The sequence below is a fragment of the Sceloporus undulatus genome, chromosome 3, assembly GCF_019175285.1.
Source record: "Sceloporus undulatus isolate JIND9_A2432 ecotype Alabama chromosome 3, SceUnd_v1.1, whole genome shotgun sequence".
Lineage (NCBI taxonomy): Eukaryota > Metazoa > Chordata > Lepidosauria > Squamata > Phrynosomatidae > Sceloporus > Sceloporus undulatus.
The window spans coordinates 272417213-272442159 of record NC_056524.1 but is presented as its reverse complement, the minus strand read 5'-3'; the positions used below and the strand labels follow the sequence as shown (position 1 = coordinate 272442159).

Sequence of the window (24947 nt, the reverse complement as noted above, 5' to 3'; positions counted from 1 at the left end):
CTAGAGAGCTTTATAGGTCATGACAAACACTTGTAACTTCTCCAAGCTGTGGTTATTACTGTCCATTAATATTTACCTTCTTGGCTGTAGACCTCATTGATTCAATGGGTCTACTCTATTTGAATCTAGCAATCAAATTGTTAAGACTAATTTCATGAATGATTTGAGTGCCTGTGAGGAGAGGAAAGGAGAGGGGAAGCGAGCAGGCTTACATTGCAGTAGATGCGCTTCTGGACGCCGAACCTCAGCACCAGGACATCAAAGGCTTCGTTGAGGACCCCCATCACCATGGCTTCTGACTCCAAGGGGCCACACTCCTGAAAGAGATGAGAGGGAGGGCATGAAATTGACACAAATTGTCTTAACAAAAAGCAGGATATAAATAAAAGTTTTATTTATTATTATTATTTTTTATTTTAAAAAGTCAAGCTTGTCCTCCTTACTCCCAGAAATTTATAGGATTTCACTCACAGCCCAACAACAGAGGCCTGCTGAGCAAAAGATTGAAGAAGAACTAAGAGAGGAAGTTGGGTCTCAGGCTGTATCCTCATCCCATCCCTTCCCCTGCTTTCTGAGTAACAGCTTATGGATGTTCTGACTCAACTCCCTGTACCATGCAGCAGAGCCCCCAATTCCTCTCACTAGCCCAGTGACGGGAACTGTATGCCCCTCCAGATTTTATTGAACTACAAGTCCCAGCAGTCCTAGCTGATGTAGCTAATGATACGGAAAGCTGAGAGCTGCAGCCCAACTACATCAGGAAGGCAGCACAATCCCCATACCTGTGCTAGCCAATTATGGCTGCTGAGGCCTACCTTGACAAACACAGCAAAGAAGAGATCAGCGCTGAGCTCTTGCACCCTCTTGGAAGCCATTTTGCGATCGTTGCAATGCTCTGCTTGCTTCTGGATGTCAGCCTCCTTCATCCGTGGGGCAGGACCACAGCCTTAAAGGGAAGCAGCTGGTGGTCAGAACAAGCAGCAGAAAGCAGTTGTCATGACCTTCTCTCCTTTGGCAGGATGTAGATGCCTGTATTGCAACCTAGCTCTCAGTGGGTTATACCAACTTGGGAATGCACAGCCAATCCATAACAATAAGATGGATAGGATTCTATCTTGTTTCTGGGAGAGACCGGGTGAACCTGTTCAGAGAGAGGGTTGCAAATGTCAGGTGCATCTGTTGGGGAAGGGGCCAAATATAGGAACCACCAGGCTGGGATCTGAAAATGAGTTTTCATCCAGTTGAGAGACTGAAGGATTTCCCCTACAAACACTCTCTTCCTTCTCTAACCTTCCCAGACTATTCCAATAGGCCAAGGGTGAGCAAATGGGGTTCATGGCCTTCTGGATTCCAGGGTCCCTAGACTTGCTGCAGTTGCTCCCCATTGCATTAGTAAGCATGGAAGTAATGCATTACAAGTAACAACGTTACTTGCAACTAATTACTTTGTAGGGTCATGTAGGCATTACAGTTGGCCCACCCCAACCATGGGCTTGCCATCTGCGGATTTGGGCATCCATGGATGGCCCTGCCATACTCACCCCAATGGTGATGCATGCATGCTGCCATGCAGCTGTAGCCATGCATTTAAGCACACAACACATCACCATAAAAGCCAACAGGACTTGAGGTCCCATACTTTTTTTGTATCTGCATGGGTTCTGGAACAGCACACCCGCAGATGCAATGAACCAACAGTACTGTTTTGCAAATAATGCAGTGATTGCAATACAATGTAATATTGATGAATAATGCTTCCTCATTATGACTCATTTTGGGTGGAAAGACGGAAGTGGGGGATGTTGTCATTTACCACAACCACATTAGATCAGGTGGATGAAGCTGGACAACTTGGCTTCAAACAAGGGTGCCATGCTGTTCAGGGCAGCCCAGGACACTGTCTATTGCCCCTGGCCATACCATTCTTCTCAAAGTAGACTGGACTAGTATGATGTCCTGGCAATGTCAGGAAGTAACACCATAAAATGCCAAATTCCTTCAGCTCCAGTCTGCATGGTCAACAGCGAGGGATGATGGGAACTGCTATCCAAAACCAACAGCAATGCCCTAGGTTCATCATCTCCTGCCCTTCACACAGTGGGGTATGGGAATGAGTTCTAGGCTTGTGTGAAATGAGCTCAACATGTGTGCAGTGCAATGTGTAATGCATTAACCACTGGGTGGTGCAAATACATTGGGTGCATGCACTCACAGTATGGGTCATATAGGATATTTCAAATGGGGGAGGGGGGACCAGTGCAGAGCATTGGTTCACTATATAAACAGTCTGAGGTGCAACTCCTTCAGAAAGGACTGGAAAAGTCTTCTTCTAATCCAAGCTAACATTGTGAGAGTGTGTGAGGAGGGCACTGTGATGCATTTCTATACCTTGTAATTGCAGTTAGGCTCACTCTATGGTATGGACTGAGTCTAAATGGCTTCTAAGTACAGACAGGGGTATTTTAGAACCTACCAGCTATGATGGTCAGATCCCCAGATTCCAGGTTTGGAGAAATGAAGATTAGCAGCAAGATGGTTATTCATTAGGGCTTATGATTCAATTAAAGAAATATTAGCCAGTGTGGTGTAGTAGTTTGAGTGTTGGGCTATGACTCAGGAGACCAGGGTTCAAATCCCTGCCCACTCATGGAAACTCACTATGTGTGATCTTGGGCAAGTCACACTCACTCATGCTCAGAAGGAAGCAAAGGCAACCCCCATTTGAACAAATCTTGCAAAGAAAGCCCTGTGGTAGGTTCACCTTATTGTTGCCATAAGTCAGAAATGACCTGACAGAACACCACCACAACAGCAATTTAACACTTATGATTTATTTATTTATTTTTATGCTGTCTTTCTCCCCAAAAAAGAAACCCGAGGTGGCTCACAATAGTCCATTAATGGACTGCTCATGTGCATGTTTTTAGATGGGGCAAGAGTCACTGGAGACATTCTCTTCAGAAGAGGAACTTCTTGCTATTTTATTTTTTCCTTTCTCTCATACACACACGGAAGGAATGCCTCTTCATTAGATGGCACTCACCTTCTGCACTTAAGTACTTCCATTCTGAAAATAAAATAAAATCAGGGCACCTTTCTACTCAATCAAAATATTTTTAATCACATAATGCTGCAACAGCCAACCTGGTAAACATCCAGATGTGGTTGGAATGCAAACCCCATCACCCCCAGCCAGCATGGCTAACATTTGCACAGCACACCAGGTTGCCTATCCCTGGCTTACTGTAACCAATGAATCAATGAATCAGCATGGCTGTACCTCTTAAGAGGAAAAAGACATCTGTTTATCTTAGCACACATTTTCCTCCTTCTGTTAGTTGCTAAATGGCTTGTTCTGCTTTATGTCCAGTTATGTATTGCCTTCTAAAGAAGCTTATGAGCTGCCCCCTTTTCCATCTGGTGGTCAGCAGTCAGCGTACAGAATCTGAATCTCACTGGACTTTTGGTCTGTCCCAGCATAACATGCTGTGCAGCCACCAAATTCTTGTACCCTTTCAACCCACTAGATGACAATGCTGACTGGTTAGTAGTACCTCCCAAGGAACTCACCCAAAGAAGCAGAGAGCAGTCGATGCACCATGATGTCTGGGAAGCGGCGGATAGGAGATGTGAAGTGCGTGTAGAGGGGCACGTTGAGGGCGTAGTGGCGGAAAAGAGTTTCATTTTTCAGCATCCCAGCACAGAAATACACAGCCATCTGGAAGGGAAAGGGGAGGTCAGTTGGAACCCATGTCAGAGAATGGTTGGGAAAGGCAGAGGCAAGGAGAGCAAGACCAAAGGGGCAATCAGGCACACACAATCTGGGTGTGCAATCACACATTTGACTCCCTGCAGCAAAACTTTGGTTTCCCAGAGCTTGCAGGAAAGGATACTTGCTTGGGCTAACATTCCAACATGGCCAGTAGTTATGGGAGTTGGAGTCCAAAAAGCAATTTTTATGAAATCAAGTACTGACACATGAATAGGAGGAGTAAGTGGAGGTGTCTTGTTTTCTTGACAGCTTAAATGGAATGGCCGCAGGTGGGAGGGAAGGCTTGTTGTTGTGTGCCTTCAAATCATTTCTGACTTATGGCGACCCTAAGGCCATAAAACAGGGTTTCCATGGCAAGATTTGTTCACAAGAGGTTTGCCATTGCCTTCCTCTGAGGCTGAGAGAGTATGATTTGCCCAAGGACACCCCTGTAGGTTTCTGTGGCCAAGTGGGGATGCAAACCCCAGTCTCCTAGTGTCCTAGTTCAACACCTAAATAAGTACACCACACTGGCCCTTGGATGGAGGGAGGAAAGGAGGGAGCCTTAAATTCTCTCTCCTTTTCATCAGCCTTTCTTCCCCCACTGTCTTTTCATGAGGACAATGTATCCCAGCAACAACATGTGTAAGGTTTGTACAAAGTTTTCATTATATTTTTAATTTTGTTGTGTAATGTTTTTAACTTTTTAAAAATTGTTGTTTTTAACTGTGTATCTACTTTTCAATGCTTTGCATTGCTTTCAACTTGCAGTGTTTTAAATTTGGTTCACTGTCTTGAGTCCCTAGCTGGGAGAAAGGCGGGATATAAAGAAAAAAAGAAATAAATTCATGCCACCAAACATTTAATGAAGCAAAGTTGCTATAGCAGTCACTTCCTTTTCCACTATCTTTTGAGACTACAGGCTCCACTCAAAGAGTAGCTGGTTACTGGGACATTAAACAGTATTGCCCTTGGTGTGATATATAGGTGAAATGATCACATGATCACATTAAGGGACAAGTGCATCTGACTGTCCCTGACAGAGCGTGACATTCGGGAGTGAATACATTTGGGAAATTAGGGGGTGAGCTGTGGATATGCAAGTTGCTGGTTCAAATCTAAGCCATTGGCACATACTGCAGCCACAACTTGTGAGTTCGATCCCAGGGCTCCAAGGCTGACTCAGCCTACCATCCTTCTGTAGGTTGGTAAAATATTCAGCTGGTTTGGGACAATTGGTTTACAAATCGTAAACCGCTTGAGAGTGCTGAGTTCACTATTAAGTGGTATAGAAATGTACATACTATTGCTATTGCTACAAGGGCTTCATTTATGCACAATTAACCTTTCAGGCAAATCACAAACAGGCTTTATACTCACATTACAAAAAAGGGTAGCTGAGAGAAGATCCTGTTCCCTTGGCAATGCCCTATTGCAGTGATGGTGAACCTTTTCGAGGCCGAGTGCCCAAACTGGAACCCAAAACCCACTTATTTATTGCAAAGTGCCATGTCCCTCTGGCTTTCTAGTAACAAACTCTGGCAAACTCTGTGCTGGGACAATGGCACATGTGCCCACAGAGAAGGCTCTGAGTGCCACCTCTGGCACGCATGCCATAGATTCGCCATCACTGCCCTATTGCAAAGGCAGACAAAACTATCTTACCTTGCAGGAGGATTGTAATGATAAATGAATAAACCCTCCGAACACTTGCAACTTCTGCATGAAAGCTGTGCCTTATTAATATAAAACAAACGAAAGACCAAACAGTAACGGTCTTTCTGCAGCATTTTAGACAGAGTATGCTTCTCCCACACTGATGCTGAGTGAGGAAAATGATCTTCTTTCCGAGCCAGCTTTGTCAGAGATGAGGGAGGCTCGGAAAGGGTAAATGGTGAGGTCAGGAAGGCTTGGGTGATGGATGGGGCAGGGAAAGCAGGGAAACTGTTTTAACAGATGGGCTTGTGTGCCACAGTGGATTTCTGTTGGGGTTGCCATGGACTTAAGAGTGGGGAAGTTGGAGAGGGGCTGTGTCTTTTGGCCTGAAAATCCCCAAATCCACCCAAGCGCAGTCCAAGGTCCCTGTGACCTCTCTGCAGAGCAGAGTTCCTATATGGCAAGCCTCCTTGACACCCACACTCCTTCCTCTTCACACTCACTAGGAAACCCAAGCCATTTCCCCATCTCCTGCTGCAAACAGTCAGAGAGATTAAGCACTCTGGGCCTTTCTCCCACGGTATTTAATCTAAAGATCAGTCCTGTAATAAATCAACGGAAACTCAATGCTGATAGTCCTCCACGCAGAAGGAGCTTTCCAGCCACAGGCTCTTCAGGATGGCTGCCTAAGTCACTGCTCTCTACATTTGTTAAGTTCAAGCTGATCTGTACAAAGACAGTACAATTCCATGGTGGTAAAGTTCTAATAAATCAACTGAATGCAACTGTATGATCCTAGCAGCTTCCCTATGCAACCTGCTAATATGTACATGAGAAAAGGGTGAAGATTTGAATTAACAGATTCATAGACTTGGAAGGGACCACAAGGGTCATCTGCATCCACCCGCTGCCATGCAGGAATATACAACTAAATAATAATAATAATAATAATTGTTTTATTTATACAGTATACCGCTATTCCAAAGATCATAGCGGTGAACAGCAAGTAAGCTAATTAGCAAGTAAGCTAATTTGCCCCCCAACAGTCTGGGTACTCATTTTAGCGACCTCGGAAGGATGCAAGCCTGAGTCGAGCTTGGGCCCTTTTTGCTGGTCTTGAACTCGCAACCTTGTGGTTTCGAGTGAATGGCTGCAGTACAGGCATTTACCCACTGCGCCACCGGCATTCCATTATCCGATATAGTTTCACCTTTTGCTCTTGAATTTCTCTTTAAATTGTTATTGACGTTCCTGCACTTGAACATCACTGGCTAGGGTCCTCTGCTGCATACTTCCCCTGCTAGAAGTGAGGCTAACAATCACAAGAGAGAGGGTTGCCAACTTTTGGTCTACCCTCTAAGGAGGCATGCCTGGCACCAGTGCCATTATCCCTTGAGGGCCAGGTGAAATTGTTTTCCATTCACTGACTGGCCCTTGCTTCCACAGTGCTGTTCACTGTCATCATCAGACCAGAGATGGGGTGGTGGTCCTGCTGCAGTCCACACCAGGAGAGTATTTGTTCTCTCCCCCACCTCCAGGCCCAGCTACTGACTTTGCAACCTCAATCTGGACACTGAAATGCAAAAAGGCACCTAGTATTTTGGCTTGGTTAACACAAAACTCCATGCCATGCAGGCCTGATGTGGCAACTCTCCCAATCCTTAACATGGCTGGAGCAGTTCTGTGGTCTGATTACAAGTGGATGTATATACACAACTACACACACACACATACACACACACACTATCCCACAAGACCCTGAGTTTCCAACATTTCAGATTCAGAGCGCTGAACACTATTTTTGAACTACAATTCCCCAAAGGTCCCTGATCAGCAGGGCTACTCAAGAGGCTGAGCTGTGAATCCAGAGGTCCTCACTTCAAACCTTATCTCAGTCAATACCCCTTAAGAATACAAGTCATGTTGGCTTGGGGATTACAGGAGTTGTGGTTTCCAAAATAACACTTCAAGCTCTGCACTATGACTCCCAGCAGCCTCACCAGCAGAACCCAGGGTGAGGGATGCTGGAAGGTACAGTCCAAAAACATTGGAAGGGACTCATGTTTCCCATTCCTGTTGTAAATGATGATGTTCTGGAACTGAGCCCTGTGGAGGGAATGCAACCCACTTTGCTACTGATAGCTCAACGCTGGGGAAAGCAAGGTTATTTGACCAATAGCTGTTTTATTGGCATTCCTCTAATTAGCTCATTTGTTTCTGTCTGCTCATTAGGAAGCTCCTTCTTGCAGTTCATTTTCCCCCTGTGATGTTTGGATCGATCAACTGGGTGATGGCTTCAGTGTTTATTAGCATCAAAATCACAGCAGAATGCTCTCCCTGACCACCTTTGCCTTTAGCTTGCTCTAGAGCTGCAAGGTGTTTATCTTACAGGTGTTTCCAAGTTCCAGCTGTAGGATTTAATCAGTCAACAGTGGGACGAACAGAGTAAAAATTTAATGTTGATTCAAAATGATGCCCCTAATAATAGGCTTGGTTAACTATAAAGACTTTTAAGGCTCAGCGGCTCTGGGCCACTGTGCAATCCACACAAAAGCAGGGGTAGAGACCCCCTGTGCCATACAGATCCATTGGAAATGGCTTTTATTTTCTGTTTGTCATCCAAAGCCAGCAGGAGACTTGTCTTATCATCCCAGCATGGCCTCACAAAAGAAGGTCCCATATTGTTGTAGGGGAAAAGATAAGCTAGAGTTCTATACCTGTCTTGTGGGATGTAGAGGGAAGAACCCCCCAAAATCTCCAGCAGAGCTTTCCTTCTCGCTTAGCCATGTATTTTGGCCTGGCTAAGACTTGGCTGAAGCCAAGTGCGGCCTAGTGGTTTGAGTGTTGGACTATGACTCTGGAGACCAGGGTTCAATTTCCGTTCAGCCATGAAACTCACTGGGTGACCTTGGGCAAGTTGCTTCCTCTCAGCCTCAGGGGAAGGCAATGGCAAACCTTCTTTGAATAAATCTTGCCAAGAAAACCTCATGATAAATTTGCCTTAGGGTTGAAATGACTGGAAGGCACACAACAGACAATCGGCGAAAAGGGAAAATTGACTCTAACACACCAAGTGGATCTGTAATAGCCAGGGATATGCTGTTGGGTTAGTTCCTTGTAAGAGAAGAAGTGTGGATGGAGAGGTTGTGTGAGCAGAAACTCCACTTTATGAAAATGTCAAGAATTGAATGTACTGTCTCACTGTCTTTCTCATATGAGTCCACCCCAAATCATAAAGACAGTGGCTGTCTGAGCACAGCTGGTCTCAATAATCTGTGAAGTCACCTCTTTTATGGGGTTCATTCATCACTCACTGATGTCACCAAACCAGTGTGTGAAAGTAAAATCCAGAACAGGTGCCTGGAAAAAATCCTTGGATGAGATGTCCTTCATCTCCAATTCTACTTTCAGTCTTGAGGTGTTTCTCACAATGTCTTGAGAGCCTAATTCTAAGGGTGGAGATAGCTTCTCCTGCTGGATATGCAGGACCCAGTGCATTTGGGGCTTTTAGAAGAATGGGATGACAGCACTTGCTGAGAGCTCCAGGTCACCTGAGCTCCTGCAGGATCTGGCCTGGTCTGAGAATGGATGGTAACAACGTTGAGAGCTACACATCTTTAGCTCTTGGCCCTTTGCGCCTAGGATGCTGGCTTAATTCAGACCTGCTTCTTGTAAACAGCAAGTGGTTGTGCTTTAAGATGTACAACAGGATATGGATGGATAGATGAGTCTCCATATGTTGGGGGAAACAACCTTGCTCATAGCGCCCTAGTTTGTCAGGGGAAGAATTATTTACACACTGAAGAATTATTTACATTTCATATGGAGCTACATTCTTAAACAGTACTGTCAGGGGGCTGCTTATGAGCACCAAGCTTTCCCCACTCCAGGAAAGCTGAACCTAACTCCCTGACCAAGCATAGAGTCGGGTAAAACAAGGACAAATAGTTAGTGGCTGATGTTCATCCCATGGATAAACTGGCCTCTCTACTTATCTCCTTCTGTGGCGTCTGCTCAGTGCACTACAAACGCATAGCCTGTAAGTTCCTCAGGGCAGGGAACCATCTATTTTGCTGAGCCCCTTGAATAAGTAGTAGTACTTCTCCCTGGGAACCAGCCTCTGAGGTGCTAGCCCTTCTAATGTCACCTCAGCTTATCTGTTCACACTAGAGTATGGAAATGATTCATTTTTGTAACTCTGGGGCAAAGGACAGCAGTGCTGTGGATTTTGCCAATTCATGCAACAGTTTGGGTTCGGATCTCAGTAAGCAGCATTGTTACACAGGTTGGACAGAACAGATGTACATGGCTTTACCATCAATACAAAATGGCCAGAAAGTAGTTCTTCCCTGCTTTTAATCTTTTAAACAAGGGTACTGCACTGAGGAACCCGCAAGGTCATGTTCTTCTCCATTATGATTCCTTCTCTTCCTCTGATGCGACTCATCAGGTCTTGTGGGGTGCTAAAGTATCTTCCAAGAAGTTATGAATCATGCCAAAGGAAGAGAAGGCATCTCACCTAGATACAGTACAGGCAGCCCTTCTTTACAAGGTTAAAGGAAAATTCAACATCCATTTTCAACATAATTTCAGGTAGCATTCTCCCAGTCCTATCAAGGAATAAAAGAGTGAATTACTAATAAGTAATGCAATATGTTCCTTTTCTCAAACTCCAGTAATATGCAATGGGAAAGACAGTAGTAGTTAGCTTTTAACACTAATGTAAATGCATCACTGTGGCATGTAAAATTTCCAAGTCCTGCTTCTCACCATGATGCTGGGGGGCAAACAGGCAGGTGAGAGAGCAGGAGATACAAGTCCTCAGGATGGAGGAAGAGTCCAGCACTCAGGGAACTAACAGATACAGTAAATAGCTGGCTGCAGCCTCAACAAAGCCCAAGCCCAAATCACATCCAAGAGAGAAACGATAATCTTGGGTAAGCAAAGTCATCTGAGATCATGCCCTAGTGGTAAGGGTTCAAAGTTATAACCTTAGTGGCTCCAGTTCTGCTCAGAACCCAAGATCATGACACAACAAATAAGTCAGTGGCTATGATCTCAGTGTCTGTACTTACTTGCATGGGGCGCGAGAACATGTTGGTCAGCACCTCTTTCCTGGCTTCTGCGTATCTGTCAGTGGCAAAGATTTCATTCAGGCTTTTCTAGGGAAGAGAGAAAAAGATACACACAGCTCACGTAGAGAAATGTCTACAAAGCAGTCTCTTCCCCAGAATGGTGCATTCCATAGTGCCCCAATCACAATCCCCCCTGGAACTGTCTCCGACTGATGCAGTGACCAAGGATGGCATCTCTCCTCTAGATGCCTGTCTGGAGTCAGTAATGGGCTGGATGAGGGAAAACAGACTCAGACTGAATCCAGAGAAAACGGAAGTACTTGTGATAGGATCCCCGGGTCCAGGTCTGGAGATTTGTCCACCTGTCCTAGATGGGGTCACACTTCCCCTGAAGGACTCTGTTCGCAGTCTGGGGGTGCTCCTGGACTCGTCGCTCCACCTTACATCTCAGGTGGATGCGACAGTCAGGAGCACCTGTTATCAGCTTCGGTTGATACGCCAGCTGTGACCCTACCTGGGCCAGGGGGACCTTGAATCAGTGGTACATGCTCTGGTAACCTCTTGGTTGGATTTCTGTAACGCGCTCTACATGGGGCAACCCTTGTACCAAACCTGGAAGCTTCAATTGGTGCAGAACATGGCAGCCAGACTGGTCACTGGATGTTCCAGGTCCAGCCATATAACACCTGTTCTGCAAGATCTACATTGGCTGCCTATTTGCTTCCGGGCGCAATACAAGGTGTTGGTTATAACATATAAAGCCCTAAATGGCTTGGGTCCAGGGTACTTGGAGGACCGCCTCTCCCCATATAATCTGCCCCGCACACTCAGGTCAGCCGGGAAGCAACTTATGAGGGTTCCTCCTTCGAAACACTCTACGACTGCACAGAGGGCGTTTTCAACCTCAGCCCCGCAGTTATGGAACTCGCTTCCCAAAGAGCTCTGCTCGACCCCCTCCCTCGACCAATTTAGGAAGAGACTTAAAACCTTTCTCTTCGAACAAGCTTTCCCCCAGATGTTGTAACGCTTCTTCCCCCCCCCTCCTCTTGCACCTGCACTTTGGGTAGTTTTTGTATGGTTTTTAATCTGTGTTGTTAATTCTTGGTTTTAATGTTGATATTGTATTGTTTTTATTTATCGTTTGTTGTTGCCATGATGCTGTAACCCGCCTTGATCTCAAGGAAAGGCGGGCTATAAATAAACGATTTATTTATTTATTTATTTAACTGTACCTCAACACACCAGGAGTATGTCAAGGTGAGGAAGGATAGTTGATGGGAAGGAGCTGGGAATCCTGAGCTCCTTAGCTCAGGTGGCTTTCAGCCCTTCTACTGGTGACAGTGGGGTGACAATGTGTAGGCATCAGTAAAATGCCTTTGTACTTTTATGCCAACAAACAAGGAAGCCAAAGATGGGCTATGTGCTCAGGAGTGGTGGGGGAGTGGGTTTCCAGCTTGTGTATAGTTTGCAAGACATTCTGACATGAGTGTCCAAGCATCAGGACATGGAGTATTTGGAGATACTAGCCACTGAAAAAGTCTTGGAAGCAAACAAGCTTGCTGACTCTGGTGGGAGGCTGCTTTGCTCAGTTGCTTTGCTCTCATCATCTTCTTCCCTCACCACATACACAAATGCACATGCACACAGACACTTACATGCAAGGTGCCGGCGTTGCTGCAGTCAATTTCCAAACCCATTTGGTTGCAAAATTCCATGAGATCATTGAGCATCTTGGTCTGGGGTGGGGGATGCCTCCGCAGCAAAGCTTTTTTGGGGAAGGATCGGTAGATCTGATGTGCAACAGCCATGTTTGCCAAGAGCATAAATTCTTCTACCAGCCTGGGCAGTGGAGAGAAGACCATTAGGAGGATGAGACCAAGAAGAAGAAAAAGAAGAAGATGACAAAGACAAAGAAGAGGAGAAGAACAATAAGAGGAAACCTCATCATATATTCGGGGACTGCCTGAAGGAAGAGGCCCCTCCCTCCTCAACTGTCATCTCGGCCTCAGAGGGAGCCATCAGGCAGACCCAGCAACATCGGGGACTGCCTGAAAGAAGAGGCCCCTCCCTCCTCAACTGTCATCTCGGCCTCAGAGGGAGCCATCAGGCAGACCCAGCAACATCAGGGACTGCCTGAAGGATGAGACTTCTCCCTCCTTTAACTATCACCTTTTGTATTGTATTACAATTTTCACTGTACACCGCTATGATCATTGCGGAATAGCGGTCTATAAATAAAACGTATTATTATTATTATTATTATTATATTGTAAATATTTCAACTAACAAGAGTACAGATGTATTCCAAGATGTGCTTTGGTCCATAAAGCTCTGGAGTGCTCTAGCATTTCCTCTCCTGCAGATATTGTAACATAATACAGGGCAGAGCCATGGCAGTCAAAGTGGTGTCAAGCTGCTTTATTTTTGCAGTGTGGCTAGACCCTCAGATCTGAGGAAAATATTTTCAAGATGTAATATCAGAACTGGTCACTGGATGGTACTGGAGAGTGTTTTCCTACTAAACTAGTAATGATGAACAAAATAATTATATAATACATAGAGTTACTTTTGCAGACAAATGTCCAAAACATACTGCAGATATAACCCAGTTTGAGACCGCTTTAATTGCCATGGCTCCATGGAATTCTGGGAATTGTAGTTTTGTGGGACATTGAGCCTTCTCTGTCAGAGAGCTCTGGGGCCACAATAAACTACAATTCCCAGGATTCCCTAGCACTGAGCCAAAGCAGTTCAAGCAGTCTCAAACTGGATTATTTCTGCAGTGTGTTTTGGGCCAAAGTAACAGTAATGACTATTTGGTACTTCAAAGTAGTAACTGCCTTTAAAGAGTATGCCCATTAAATTATTCCCACATTGTCATTCTCATCTTTGAATGGTAGAACCTAGAACCAAGCACTGGGCTTCCAATGAAATCTGCACCATTCTGAGCAGATTAGGAATGGTGCAACCTTGAAGAGTTATTGTGCTGGGCCTAAAAACTCAGATTTCAAACCGAATGAAGTGCAATGGGACATAGGCCGCACCTTCGTATTCTGGGATGGTTTATGGGGCACTTACAATGACTGCAGAGTCATGGGAGGGCTCTCATACAGGGGACGTCTACAACAGATCTAAAGCCACAACTAGAATGTCTGGGTTGCTTCAGACACCAGACTCTCCATTTCTTGCATTCAGATATCTGTCTTCAAATAATGTACAATCCAGTTAAGTACTCTTTCATCCAGATGAACCTTTGGCTTCACTGAGAATCCTGGCTCTCCATCTGAGGTGAGTGTTTGTAGATACTGTATTACATATGCAGTCATCCATACACATACAGATAGATCATGCTGCAAACAAGTCATGTGTGAACCTGTCCTAAAGTCCTTTCTGCAACTTGGCCAGATAACTGGGTATTCATCTGTCTTGCAACTTCTGCATTAATGCTACCTTTGTCCATGTGTTTAAAGATATAGCCGTGTTAGTCTGCAGATTAGTATGTAGAAGGATCCTATAGCACCTTTGAGACTAACTAAAGAAAGATGTTGGTAGCATGAGCTTTCGTAGACTTAGGTCTACTTCCTCAGATGCATTCTGAATCTTAAGTCTATCAAAGCTCATGCTGCCAACTTCTTTCTTTAATTAGACTCAAAGGTGCTACAAGATTTGCCCATGTGTGTGTGCCTTCAAGTCGCCTGCTGACTTAAGGCAACCCCATGGATTTCATAGGGTTTCCTTAGGTAAGGAATACTAAGAGGTGGTTTTGCCAGTTCTTTTCTCTGACTTATACCCTACAGCACCTGGTACAGTGAGCCCTTGGCATCTGCTGGAGTTTGGCTCCAAGTTGTGGATACCAAAATCCATGGATGCTCAAGTCCCATTATTGGCAAAATCAGGGCTTGTTTTTTGGTATATACAGTATATATATATATATATATATATATATATATCTTTAATACAGCGAACCCTCCACATTCACAGGGGTTAGGGGTGAAGGACCCCCATGAATGTGGGAAAATCACAAATAAAAAACCCCACTATTCTTTATACCTGAAAGAACACCTCTCTAGGAATCTCCAGGTCCTCCAGTGCAAGTCTATGGTCAAAATCTGCCAGAGGTTTTGATCACTGAATCATGCTGGATAACATACAAATGCCTAGAGAAGTGTTTTTTCTAAGAACATCTAGGTTCTCCAGCACAACTCTATGGTCAACGCCTAGCAACCTCAGGGGAAGGCAGTGGCAAACCTTCTCTGAACAAACCGTGCCAAGCAAACCCTGTGATAGGTTTGCACACAACAGCAGCAAAACCCATGTAGCTGAGTCTGCTTAGCTTCCAGGATTAGATGGAATCTGGTGCCGTTGGGGTATTTAGGCCGTACTCATTTTTAGATAGCAGTAACTTTTCACTTAAACCACCACAAGGTGCCAGTGTTGCTCCCTTTACAGCCACCAGTGCCCAGTTGATTCTTAGAAATGCCTCTTTATAGTGTATAATAATAATAATAATAATAATTCCCAAAAGTAAACAAAAAAAGCCCTCTGCAAACCTGCTTTGATTGCCACCCGAATTATGAAAAAGAAGCATCCAAAGATGGCTGCAAACTCTTTGGTATAAAGACTTGTCCTTGTGGTTTATGCAACTCTGGCACAGACATAGAATAAATAAATATTGTGAGACTAGAGGAACATATCTGTAGAATTCAAGTCACCCTGCCCCAACTAAGAAGTTTTAATTAATCAACCCCATTTGCAAACCCATTAGAGTCATCTAATGTTAATAGAAGAGTAGCAGTCAAAATTTTCTCAGTATAAATTTTTATCATCATCCCCCCTCCCCCCAAAACCAGTTTAGCATCTCCAGTTTCTTCTCCCAGAAGAAATCTTTGTGTCCGTTGTGGCTGAATGGCAGGCAGAAATAATAATAATAATAATAATAATAATAATAATAATAATAATAATGTTTTTAATTGTTTTTGTGCTATATGGCCATGTTCTAGAAGAGGTTATTCCTGATGTTTTGTCATAGTTTTTTGTGGGTTTTTTGGGCTATGTGGCCATGTTCTAGAAGAGTTTATTCCTGACATTTCCCCAGCATCTGTGGCTGGCATCTTGAGAGATGATATTACCGTATTTTCCGGCGTATAAGATGACAGGGCGTATAAGATGACCCCCAACTTTTCCAGTTAAAATATAGAGTTTGGGATATACTCACTGTATAAGACTATCCCTCTTCCAATGCACGCCAAATAAAAATTAAAAAACATCAGATTTGATTTAAATATTAATTCAAATGACATGCAGGTACTTAGCAAGAAATCTTGTTGTATACAAAGCCTGCTTGGATTGGACAGCTCTCCCTGCCTGTCCAGCCTTTCCTGTCTCCAAGAGTAACAGAGCAGTAGCTGCTTTCATACGATCGTCACGTATGGTGGGGATGTGGCTGCAGCCGTTTTTGAGCTCCCCCCACCATATGCGGCGACCACAGATTCTCCAGTCTGGCTTGGAAGTTTCAGCACCTGCCCTATAATATGACACCCGGCGTATAAGACGACCCCCGACTTTTGAGAAGATTTTCCTGGGTTAAAAAGTAGTCTTATACGCCAGAAAATACAGTAATTGATTATTACACCCATTTTACATACAAGAAATTGAGTTTGATGATAGCAGCTGAAAACACTGGTGTTCAAGTGAGATTTCAACACAGTAGTCCTGCTGGTGAAACCAGGACTTTTCCCAGGGTGATTCCTTTTTTCGGACATTGAATAAACAGGTGCCCAGTACCTATTTCCTAATACAATGTTTTTGCCAGGCTTTGGAATGGCTACCAGATGCCATCCTTGCACAACTCCACTCCCCCAGTTTTAATGGCAAGCTCAGCATCTATGCACATTTCCCACACTGGCCAAAAACATTTAAGAAATACACCCCACAGGAAGGAGGTGTTACTTCTTCCCAAACTGATCCTTAGTATCCCTGGCAGGCTCAACTTCTGACAGTACGTGGCTCTAGTCCAGGCTATCTGAAGGATTGTATCTCCTCACATGAGCTTGCCTGAACTCTCAGATCTTCGGGAAGGCACTTCTCCCAATCCTTGAACAGGATTAACTGGCCATAATATTATTCCAGGTGGGATCTCACCAAAGCAGAATAAAGTGACACAATTATTTCCCTTGATCTAGACACTATACTCTTATTGATGCAGTCTAGAAATCATAGAATCATAGAGCTGGAAGGGATCCCAAGGGCCATCCAGTCCACTCCCCTTCTGCCATGCAGGAACTCTCCATCAAAGCATCCCCAACAGATGGCCATCCAGCCTCTGCTTAAAGACCTCTAAGGAAGGAGACTCTATCACCCTCCGAGGAAGGAGTGTGTTCCACTGTCAAACAGCCCTTATTGTCAGGAAGTTCTTCCTAATGCTGAGGTGGAATCTCTTTTGCTGTAGCTTGCATCCATTGTTCCGCGTTCTAGTTTCTAGAGCAGCAGAAAACAAGCTTGCTCCATCCTCAGCATGACACCCCTTCAAATCTTTAAATAGGGGTATCATATCACCTCTTAACCTTCTCTTCTCCAGGCTAAACATTATTATTATTATTATTATTATGCTTTATTTATATAGTGCTGTAAATTTACATAGCACTGTACATACAATCTTTTTAATAAGACGGTTCCCTGCCCTCAGGCTTACAATCTAAAAAGACATGACACAAAAGGAGAAGCGAATGGTTGTGGAGATCAGGTCCAGGAGTTCTTCTCTCCCTCTGAGGCCTGGACCAAGGCAGATGGACTGGAGGGAGGGCTCTGCTTCTTAAAGGTTGGCCCAATGGCACTGGGCCTGCCTTTTCTCTCCATTTAAGCTGGATGGAGATAGATGCCATGGAGGGAGGGCTCTTCTTCCCCAGCTCCCTAAGTCGTTCCTCTAAGGACATGGTTTCCAGACCCTTCACCATTTTAGTTGCCCTCCTTTGGACACGCCCCAATTTGTCCACATCCTTTTTGAAATGTTGTGTTCAGAACCAGACACAATATTCCAGATGAGGCCTGACCAAATCAGAATATAGTGGCACTATTACTTCCCTTGATCTAGGCACTATACTTCTATTGATGCAGCCAAAATTGCATTGGCTTTTCTCACTGCCGCATCACACTGAATCATGGTCTGTCTATGGTCTACTAAGACTTCTAGATCCCTTTTGTATGCACTGCCGTCAAGCCGGGTGTCACCCATCCTATATCAGTGCACTTCAAGGGCAGCACTTTACATTTCTCCCTGTTGAAATTCACTTTATTAGTTTTGACCCAGCTTTCTAATCTGCTAAAGTCACTCTTCTTTGAATCCATTTCCTCTAACTTCTCTCATGGGAGCTGACAGTTCCTTTACTGCCAGGTTTTTGATTTCTTGGGGGGACAGCACACTTTCCAGACTGAGCAATCAACTAATGCATCAAGTTAGCTCTGTCTCTTTCCATTACCAGAGCACAGTGGCATATCCCTTGAAGGAGAAAGCCCTTCATATGCAATGCAGAAGTGGGATAACTTTCAATAGCATTTTGCAGGTTTGCTGGGGGAAAGAATTTAGGATCTAGAGTCCTTCAGTTTTGCAGAGTCTGACATGACTGAATGCTGAGAAACACTAATTGCTAACATGAAAAGGCATAAAGGAATCCAGTACCACCTGTGAAATTAAATTTCTAGCATACATTTTTGTGGGCTACAATCCACTTCATCACATCTGAAGAAGCACACTGTAGTCCACAAAGTGTATACTGGACATGTCTTCTTTCCAGTTTATCTCAAAGGTGGTACTGGATTCCATTATGTCTTTTATGGCTGCCACTTAGAATAAGTGCTAGCAACTGGATATTGCCATGAAAGGACAAGGAGGGACCAGGATGCTTCACTCTTTGGGAGGCAGCAGAATCATCTCAGGGCATCTCTTATATGCCACAATATTTGAGACCCATGAGAGGCTGCTGGGTAGGCTTCAGAGAAGACCCTTCCCTTGGCCTTTCCAGCAGCCCCCAGAAGACATTTTGCAGCTCTCTTAGATGCAGCAGCAAGAAAAAGAGGATTGAGTGCGGAAATGCTGCTTTGTGGTTCAAAAAGAGAAATGGATCATAAGGCAAAGCTGGAGCTGCAGTTTGGCTGGCAGCGAAGGGAGGCCGAGAGGGATCCTGGCTCAGCCCTTAACAGGAGCCGAGGGCCGAAGTTCTCCTTGACTGCCGGCCGCTCCAAGGGCAGGCAGGGAATTTTTTGCTGAAGGCAGCCGAGCTTGGAGCTTGGAGCTTGGCTTGGGTACCTCTGGCAGGATGGAGTGAGAAGAAAAATATTTAATGGCAGTGGAAAGGAAAAAGAAAGAAAGAAACAGAGACAGAGAGACTAGGCCATTTGAAATCGGATTGAATGAATCCCATGTGAGAAGTACGCTCTCATGCCATCGCTACGGTTTCCTCTGCTGAGGCCAAGCCAGTCTTGGCTGCCAGCCCCTTGCCAGATCCCACAAAGTGGCGAGACCTGAACTTTTGCCCCTTTGGGCATCGGCAGCGCGTTTCCATCACTGCTGCGGAGAGGTGTGGGCTGGAACAGGTGTTTCATTCTGCCCCACAGATACGCCGAGAGCCACACTCCAACGGGGGGAAGCCATCCCCAAAAAGACTCTCAACGAGTCAAGGGAGTTGACGTTTTACAGGTTATTTTTGGCTTTGGGGTTTTTTAGTGGTTCAACATATGATTATGTTTTGATTGGTTTGGTGCAGTTTTATGGCCTCATAAGAAATACCTCAGAATTCTGGGAGATGAGAGTACAGTAAAACATTTCACATAAATAAAATAAACACGGCGCAAACCTCCAACAGGGTGGGCATCCTTGGAGGGGTCCAGGGGCAATTTCCTGTCTTGGGGGAGAAAAACCCCATTACAAAAAATATGGGGGGGGGGAACGACGACTGGAAATAACTGAAAGGGTACTTCTGTTCTTTTGAAAAACAAATAATTTGATGATATTTAAAAAGTTTAGAAATCCCCTGGAATCTATTTAAAAGATGAGTTTTTGCTCCTGGAGGATTTCAGGTGAGGGAATTCAATTTCCCCCCAGTAAAATGATCGCCTATGGGAGACTGGGAGGGGGGAGAGTCCATGAAAACTGCTGTGGGGCCAAATGCGACTCCAGGGTCACTCTTTTCCCACCCTTAATATCCATTCTGCACTGTGCCCAGAACAATAACGTTGGATTCTTTGATCATGAAGAACTACCAGTCCCCAACTGAGCAAGCTCAGTCATTCATGTAAAGAAATGCCTTCTTCGGTGGTTATCCATCAAAAAGGTGGAAACCACACAGCCGCTCAGCGTCACACCACTACTCCGTTCCTAAATGCACCTCTGCAAATGCCACCACTTATTCCCTTTATCAAGCTCAGAGTTGCAAAAGACAGAGTCTGTACTGCTGTCTCAACTAAAAATAGTCTGTTGAATGTATATGTTCCTACTAGGACCTTTTCATACATGATTTCACAGTATTCTGAGGTTTACAACCAAGCAAGTTGTTAGTGAGAAGCAGATTCTTTCATTTCTTTCTGATAAGCTTTACCTGTATTTGTCTCATCCATATAAATTTTAAGCATTATTATTATTATTATTATTATTATTATTATTAAAGCTATATTTATATAGCACTGTAAATTTACACAGCGCTGTGCTTACAATATTTTTGATTAGATGGTAATGAAACAGAAGTGTGCACCTCAAAGTATAATGTGTGAATCAAGCTCACAGACACATAGCCCATGACTCAAAGACAAGTTCTGGTACTAGTTTATCGCCAAGAACAGTCTTCTTCCATATAATCTTGGCTGCCCTTCACTTTTCAATGCTGCAGGCACTAGACCCTGGCACTTTCAGGAGCATTGCTGTCTGAGTGGAGCAACTGGGTCTTTTCCATACCAGCCCATGCACTGTGGAATTCCCTCTCTCAGAAGCTTCAGGTGCCCTGCTGAGACCATTTTAGTTTACTGACAGTTTTTATTGCTGTTAACTGCGCTTGGGTCAACCTCAACTCATGGTGACCCTGTGGATGAAACATCTGCAAGATCCTCTGTCCTCCACTGCTCTGCTTAGGTCTGTAAATTCATAATGACCTACTTAATAGAGTCTATCCATCTAGCATGATGCCTTCCTCTCTTTCTGCCTACCTCCATCTTTCCTAGCATTATTGTCTTTTCTAATGAGTGATGTGTACTCATGATGTGTCCAAAGTACAACACTCTCGGTTTGATCAACCTGTCATTCAGGGAGATTTCAAGCTTGATCTGTTCTAGGACCCTTTTGTTTGTCTTCTTTTTTTTTTTTGGCTATCCCTGGTATCCTCAGCACCCTTCTCCAGCACCACAGCTCAAATGAATTGATTTTCTTCTAATCTGCTTTCTTCACTCACCAGTTCTTGCATCTCTATCCGGTGATGAGGAATACAATGGCTTGTATGTTTCTGACTTTAGTGCTCAGTTGTATACCTTTAACCTTTAGGATCTTTTCTAGTTCTTTCAGGGTTGCTCTTCCCATTCCTAGTGTTCTTCTTTTTAATCGAACTTTAATGTTTCGACTCAACTCCTTGTTTTTAAACTGAAGCACTTTGCAACATGTTCTTGGTCTTACTGTATGATATAGTTCTGAGTAGCTGGTGATTTCATTTATTTGTGTTGCTGTGTTTTATCAATTTTCTGGGCCACTTGGAATTAAAAATATATACGTTTATAAGTCAAAGTCTGTTAGAAATCAATGTAAGAGCCAACGTGTGGAGAAATCCATATGTGGTACAGTAGTTCAAATGCTGGACTAGGACTTTGGGAGACCAAGGTTTGGAAACCCAGTGGATGACTTTGGGCAGATCACACTCTTTCTGCCTCAGAGGAAGGCAATGGCAAACCTCCTCAGAACAAATCTTGCCAAGAAAACCCTATGATAGGGTTTCCATAAGTCAGAAATGACTTAAAGGCACACAAGAAGGGGGAGGTATGGTGGTGGGAGAAGGGACTTCCGTTCCAGGGGAAGGCGTGATCGATGCATCATATCTATCTCGCCTTCCTGTCCCCCTCCCAACCTGAAGGACCTGAGGGTCTCTCCAACCGTGCCACAAACCCTGTCGCTGCTCCTGTGCAATGCCAGGTCTCTTAACAACAAGACCCACATCCTCCAGGATCTGTTGGAGGACTCTAAGTGTGACCTGGCTTGCATTACCGAGACCTGGCTGGGGCCTGAAGGGGACGCTGTGTGGGCTCAGACCCTGCCTGCTGGGTACTCGGTGAAGGACCAGCGCAGGTTAGGTGGGCGGGGGTGTGTGTGTGTGGCCTTGGTACATAGGAACACCGTGTCCCTCACCAGGAACCACATCTGACAGACCTCCTATATCGAGTGTATTTACCTGACCCGAAAGGCTAGGGACAGTCTAGGGATTCTGTTAGTGTATCGGCCACCCCGTGCATTAGCGGACTCCCTTAACGAGCTGACACAGCTGGTCGCTGAGCTGATGTTGGAGACGCCCAGGCTTCTTGTCCTGGGCGACTTCAACATCTCCCTCACGGCCAGCCATGTTCCATCCGGTGCGGCTCGGGAATTCATGGATACCATGGCGGCCATGGGCCTGTCCCAGCTGATACAGGGTCCTACGCATTGTGCGGGTAATACTCTCGATTTGGTCTTCTGTTCGGAGGCGGAAAATCCATGGGTGGAAATAGTTAATGTTTCCCCCCTGTCATGGACGGATCATTTCCTGGTAGAGGTGAAAATCAAGGCTTCTACCCAGATCCCCCCTGGGGGTGGTGGACCTGTTAGAATGGTCCACCCTCGAAGGCTGATGGAACCTGAGAGGTTCCAAGAAGCCTTAGAGGGGCTTGCGGTTGGAAATGACGGCGACTCTGTTGATGCCCTTACCGGTATTTGGAATACCGGTCTTTCTAGGGCTATACACAGGATCGCTCCCAAGCGCCCTCTCAGGCCCGCTTCCAAACGTAAGCCCTGGTATACGGAAGATATCCGGGCGAGGAAGCGGGTTCTGCGACGGCTAGAGTACCGTTGGCGGAAACACCTTCGCTTCGACGACAAGACTCTCCTAGACCAACTGTTAAAGGACTACGGAGAGGCAATACGAGCAACAAAGAACTCGTTCTATGGTGCTCGTATTGCGTCCGCTGAGTCGCGTCCGGCAGAGTTGTTCAGGATGGTCAGGGAGCTAACTCAGCTTCCTCCCGCCCTGAACCAGATCCTTGAACCTTCTAAGGCCTGCTGTGACCTGTTTAACGACTTTTTCGCGGATAAAACCTCTCGTATAAGCGAAGGTCTGAACGCTGACATTATAGCAGAACCTAGGGTAGAAGTGTCCAGAGCCTCCGTGGACTATGTTAAACTGGATCAGTTTGAGTTGGTGAGTACCGAGGATGTGGACAAGATCCTCGGAAGTGTTCGGAAAACAACCTGCTCTCTTGATCCCTGTCCCTCGTGGTTAGCGGCCCAGGGGGGACCGGCAGTAACAACTCTGTTACGCCGGATAATTAATACATCTTTGAGGGATGGGCTATTTCCATCGGATCTTAAATTGGCCATTGTAAAACCGATCCTAAAAAAGCCCTCCCTCGACCCCCTGATACATAATAATTATCGGCCTGTTTCGCTGCTGCCATATCTGGGAAAGGTGATCGAGAGGGCGGTTGCGATCCAGCTTCAGGCGGTCTTGGATGAAACGGATTATCTGGACCCATTTCAAACTGGCTTCCGGGCGGGTTACGGGGTTGAGACGGCCATGGTCGCCTTGGTCGATGATCTCCGTCTGAGCATCGACGGGGGAAGCGTGTCCCTGTTGGTGCTCTTGGACATCTCAGCGGCTTTCGATACCATAGACCATGGTATCCTTCTGGGACGCCTGGCAGAGGTGGGAATCGGGGGCACTGCGCTCCAGTGGTTCCGGTCCTACCTCTCCGGGAGGTCCCAGATGGTGCAGCTGGGAGACGTGTGCTCCGACGAGAGGCCCCTTAAAACCAGGGTCCCTCAAGGAGCCATTCTGTCTCCCATGCTATTTAACATTTACATGAAACCGCTGGGAGAGATCATCCGGAGACATGGGGCGCGGGGTTATCAGTACGCTGATGACACCCAAATCATTTTCTCTATGTCTCCGACTGATGCAGTGACTGGGGATGGCGTCTCTCCTCTCGTGGCCTGTCTAGAGTCAGTAATGGGCTGGATGAGGGAAAACCGACTCAAATTGAATCCAGAGAAAACGGAAGTACTAGTGATAGGTTCTCCTGGTCCAGGAATGGCGGTGGTTCCACCTGTCCTGAACGGGGTCACGCTCCCTGTGAAGGACTCCGTGCGCAGTCTGGGGGTGCTTCTTGACTCGTCGCTTCACCTGACAGCTCAGGTGAATGCGGCGGTCAAGAGCACCTGTTATCAGCTTCGGTTGATTCGCCAGTTGCGTCCATACCTGGCCCAGAGGGACCTAGAAACTGTTGTACATGCTCTGGTAACTTCGAGATTGGATTTCTGCAATGTACTCTACATGGGGCAACCCTTATACCAAACTCGGAAGCTACAAATGGTGCAGAATATGGCAGCCCGGCTGGTCACTGGTGCTCCCAGGACCAGCCATATAACACCGGTTTTAAAAGATCTCCATTGGCTGCCCATTCGCTTCCGAGCTCAATATAAGGTGTTGGTTATTACCTATAAAGCCCTAAATGGCTTGGGCCCAGGATACCTAAAGGACCACCTCTCCCCGTACATTCCGCCTCGCACCCTCAGAACATCTGGGCAGCAATTACTGAAGGTGCCTGGGGCTAGGTTAACCTCCACCACGCGGAGGACATTTTCCACGGCTGCCCCAGCCCTTTGGAATACGCTGCCCATTGAGCTCCGCTCATCTACCACCCTGGCCCAATTCAGGAAGGATTTAAAAACCTTCCTGTTTCAACAGGCATTCCCCGATTAAATATCCTGTGGGCCTCCCTCCTCTTCCGTGGCCAAGAGGTTGGGCTATGGGGCTTTTTTCCTGTTATTTTTCTGATGTATTGATGTATTTGTATGGTTTTAACTTTTTTGTATTGATTACAGTGGTTCCTCGGGATACGAAATACCCAGGTTACGAAATTTCCGGGATACGAAAAAATCCCATAGGAAATAATTGTTCCGGGTTACGAATGTTTTTTCGGGTTACGAAAAAAATTTTGGTGCTTTTCGGCGCTATTTCACACGAAATCGCGGCTTTTCCCCATTAGCGCCTATGGGTTTTCGGCTTACGAAGGCTTTTCGGGTTACGAAAGCGGCCGCGGAACGAATTAATTTCGTAACCCGAGGCACCACTGTATATGAATTGTGTGTGTTTTAATTGCTGTAAGCCGCCCTGATCGATGGAAGGGCGGGATATAAATAAAAATTTTATTATTATTATTATTTATTATTTATTATTATTATTATTATG

At 45.4% G+C, this 24947-nt stretch overlaps 1 protein-coding gene across 1 annotated transcript in view; it reads right to left on the bottom strand.

Annotated features, from left to right (window-relative positions):
• Positions 1–24947, bottom strand: part of DIS3L2 (DIS3 like 3'-5' exoribonuclease 2) — a 131508-nt gene that overhangs the window by 11513 nt on the left and 95048 nt on the right. Inside the window, exons 6-10 of the mRNA XM_042458553.1 lie at positions 12138–12321; positions 10483–10569; positions 3571–3718; positions 816–946; positions 213–317 (exon numbers count right to left, since the gene is read on the bottom strand). Of these exons, the coding sequence (XP_042314487.1) occupies positions 213–317; positions 816–946; positions 3571–3718; positions 10483–10569; positions 12138–12321 (655 nt within the window). The remainder of the gene's footprint in view (positions 1–212; positions 318–815; positions 947–3570; positions 3719–10482; positions 10570–12137; positions 12322–24947) is intronic.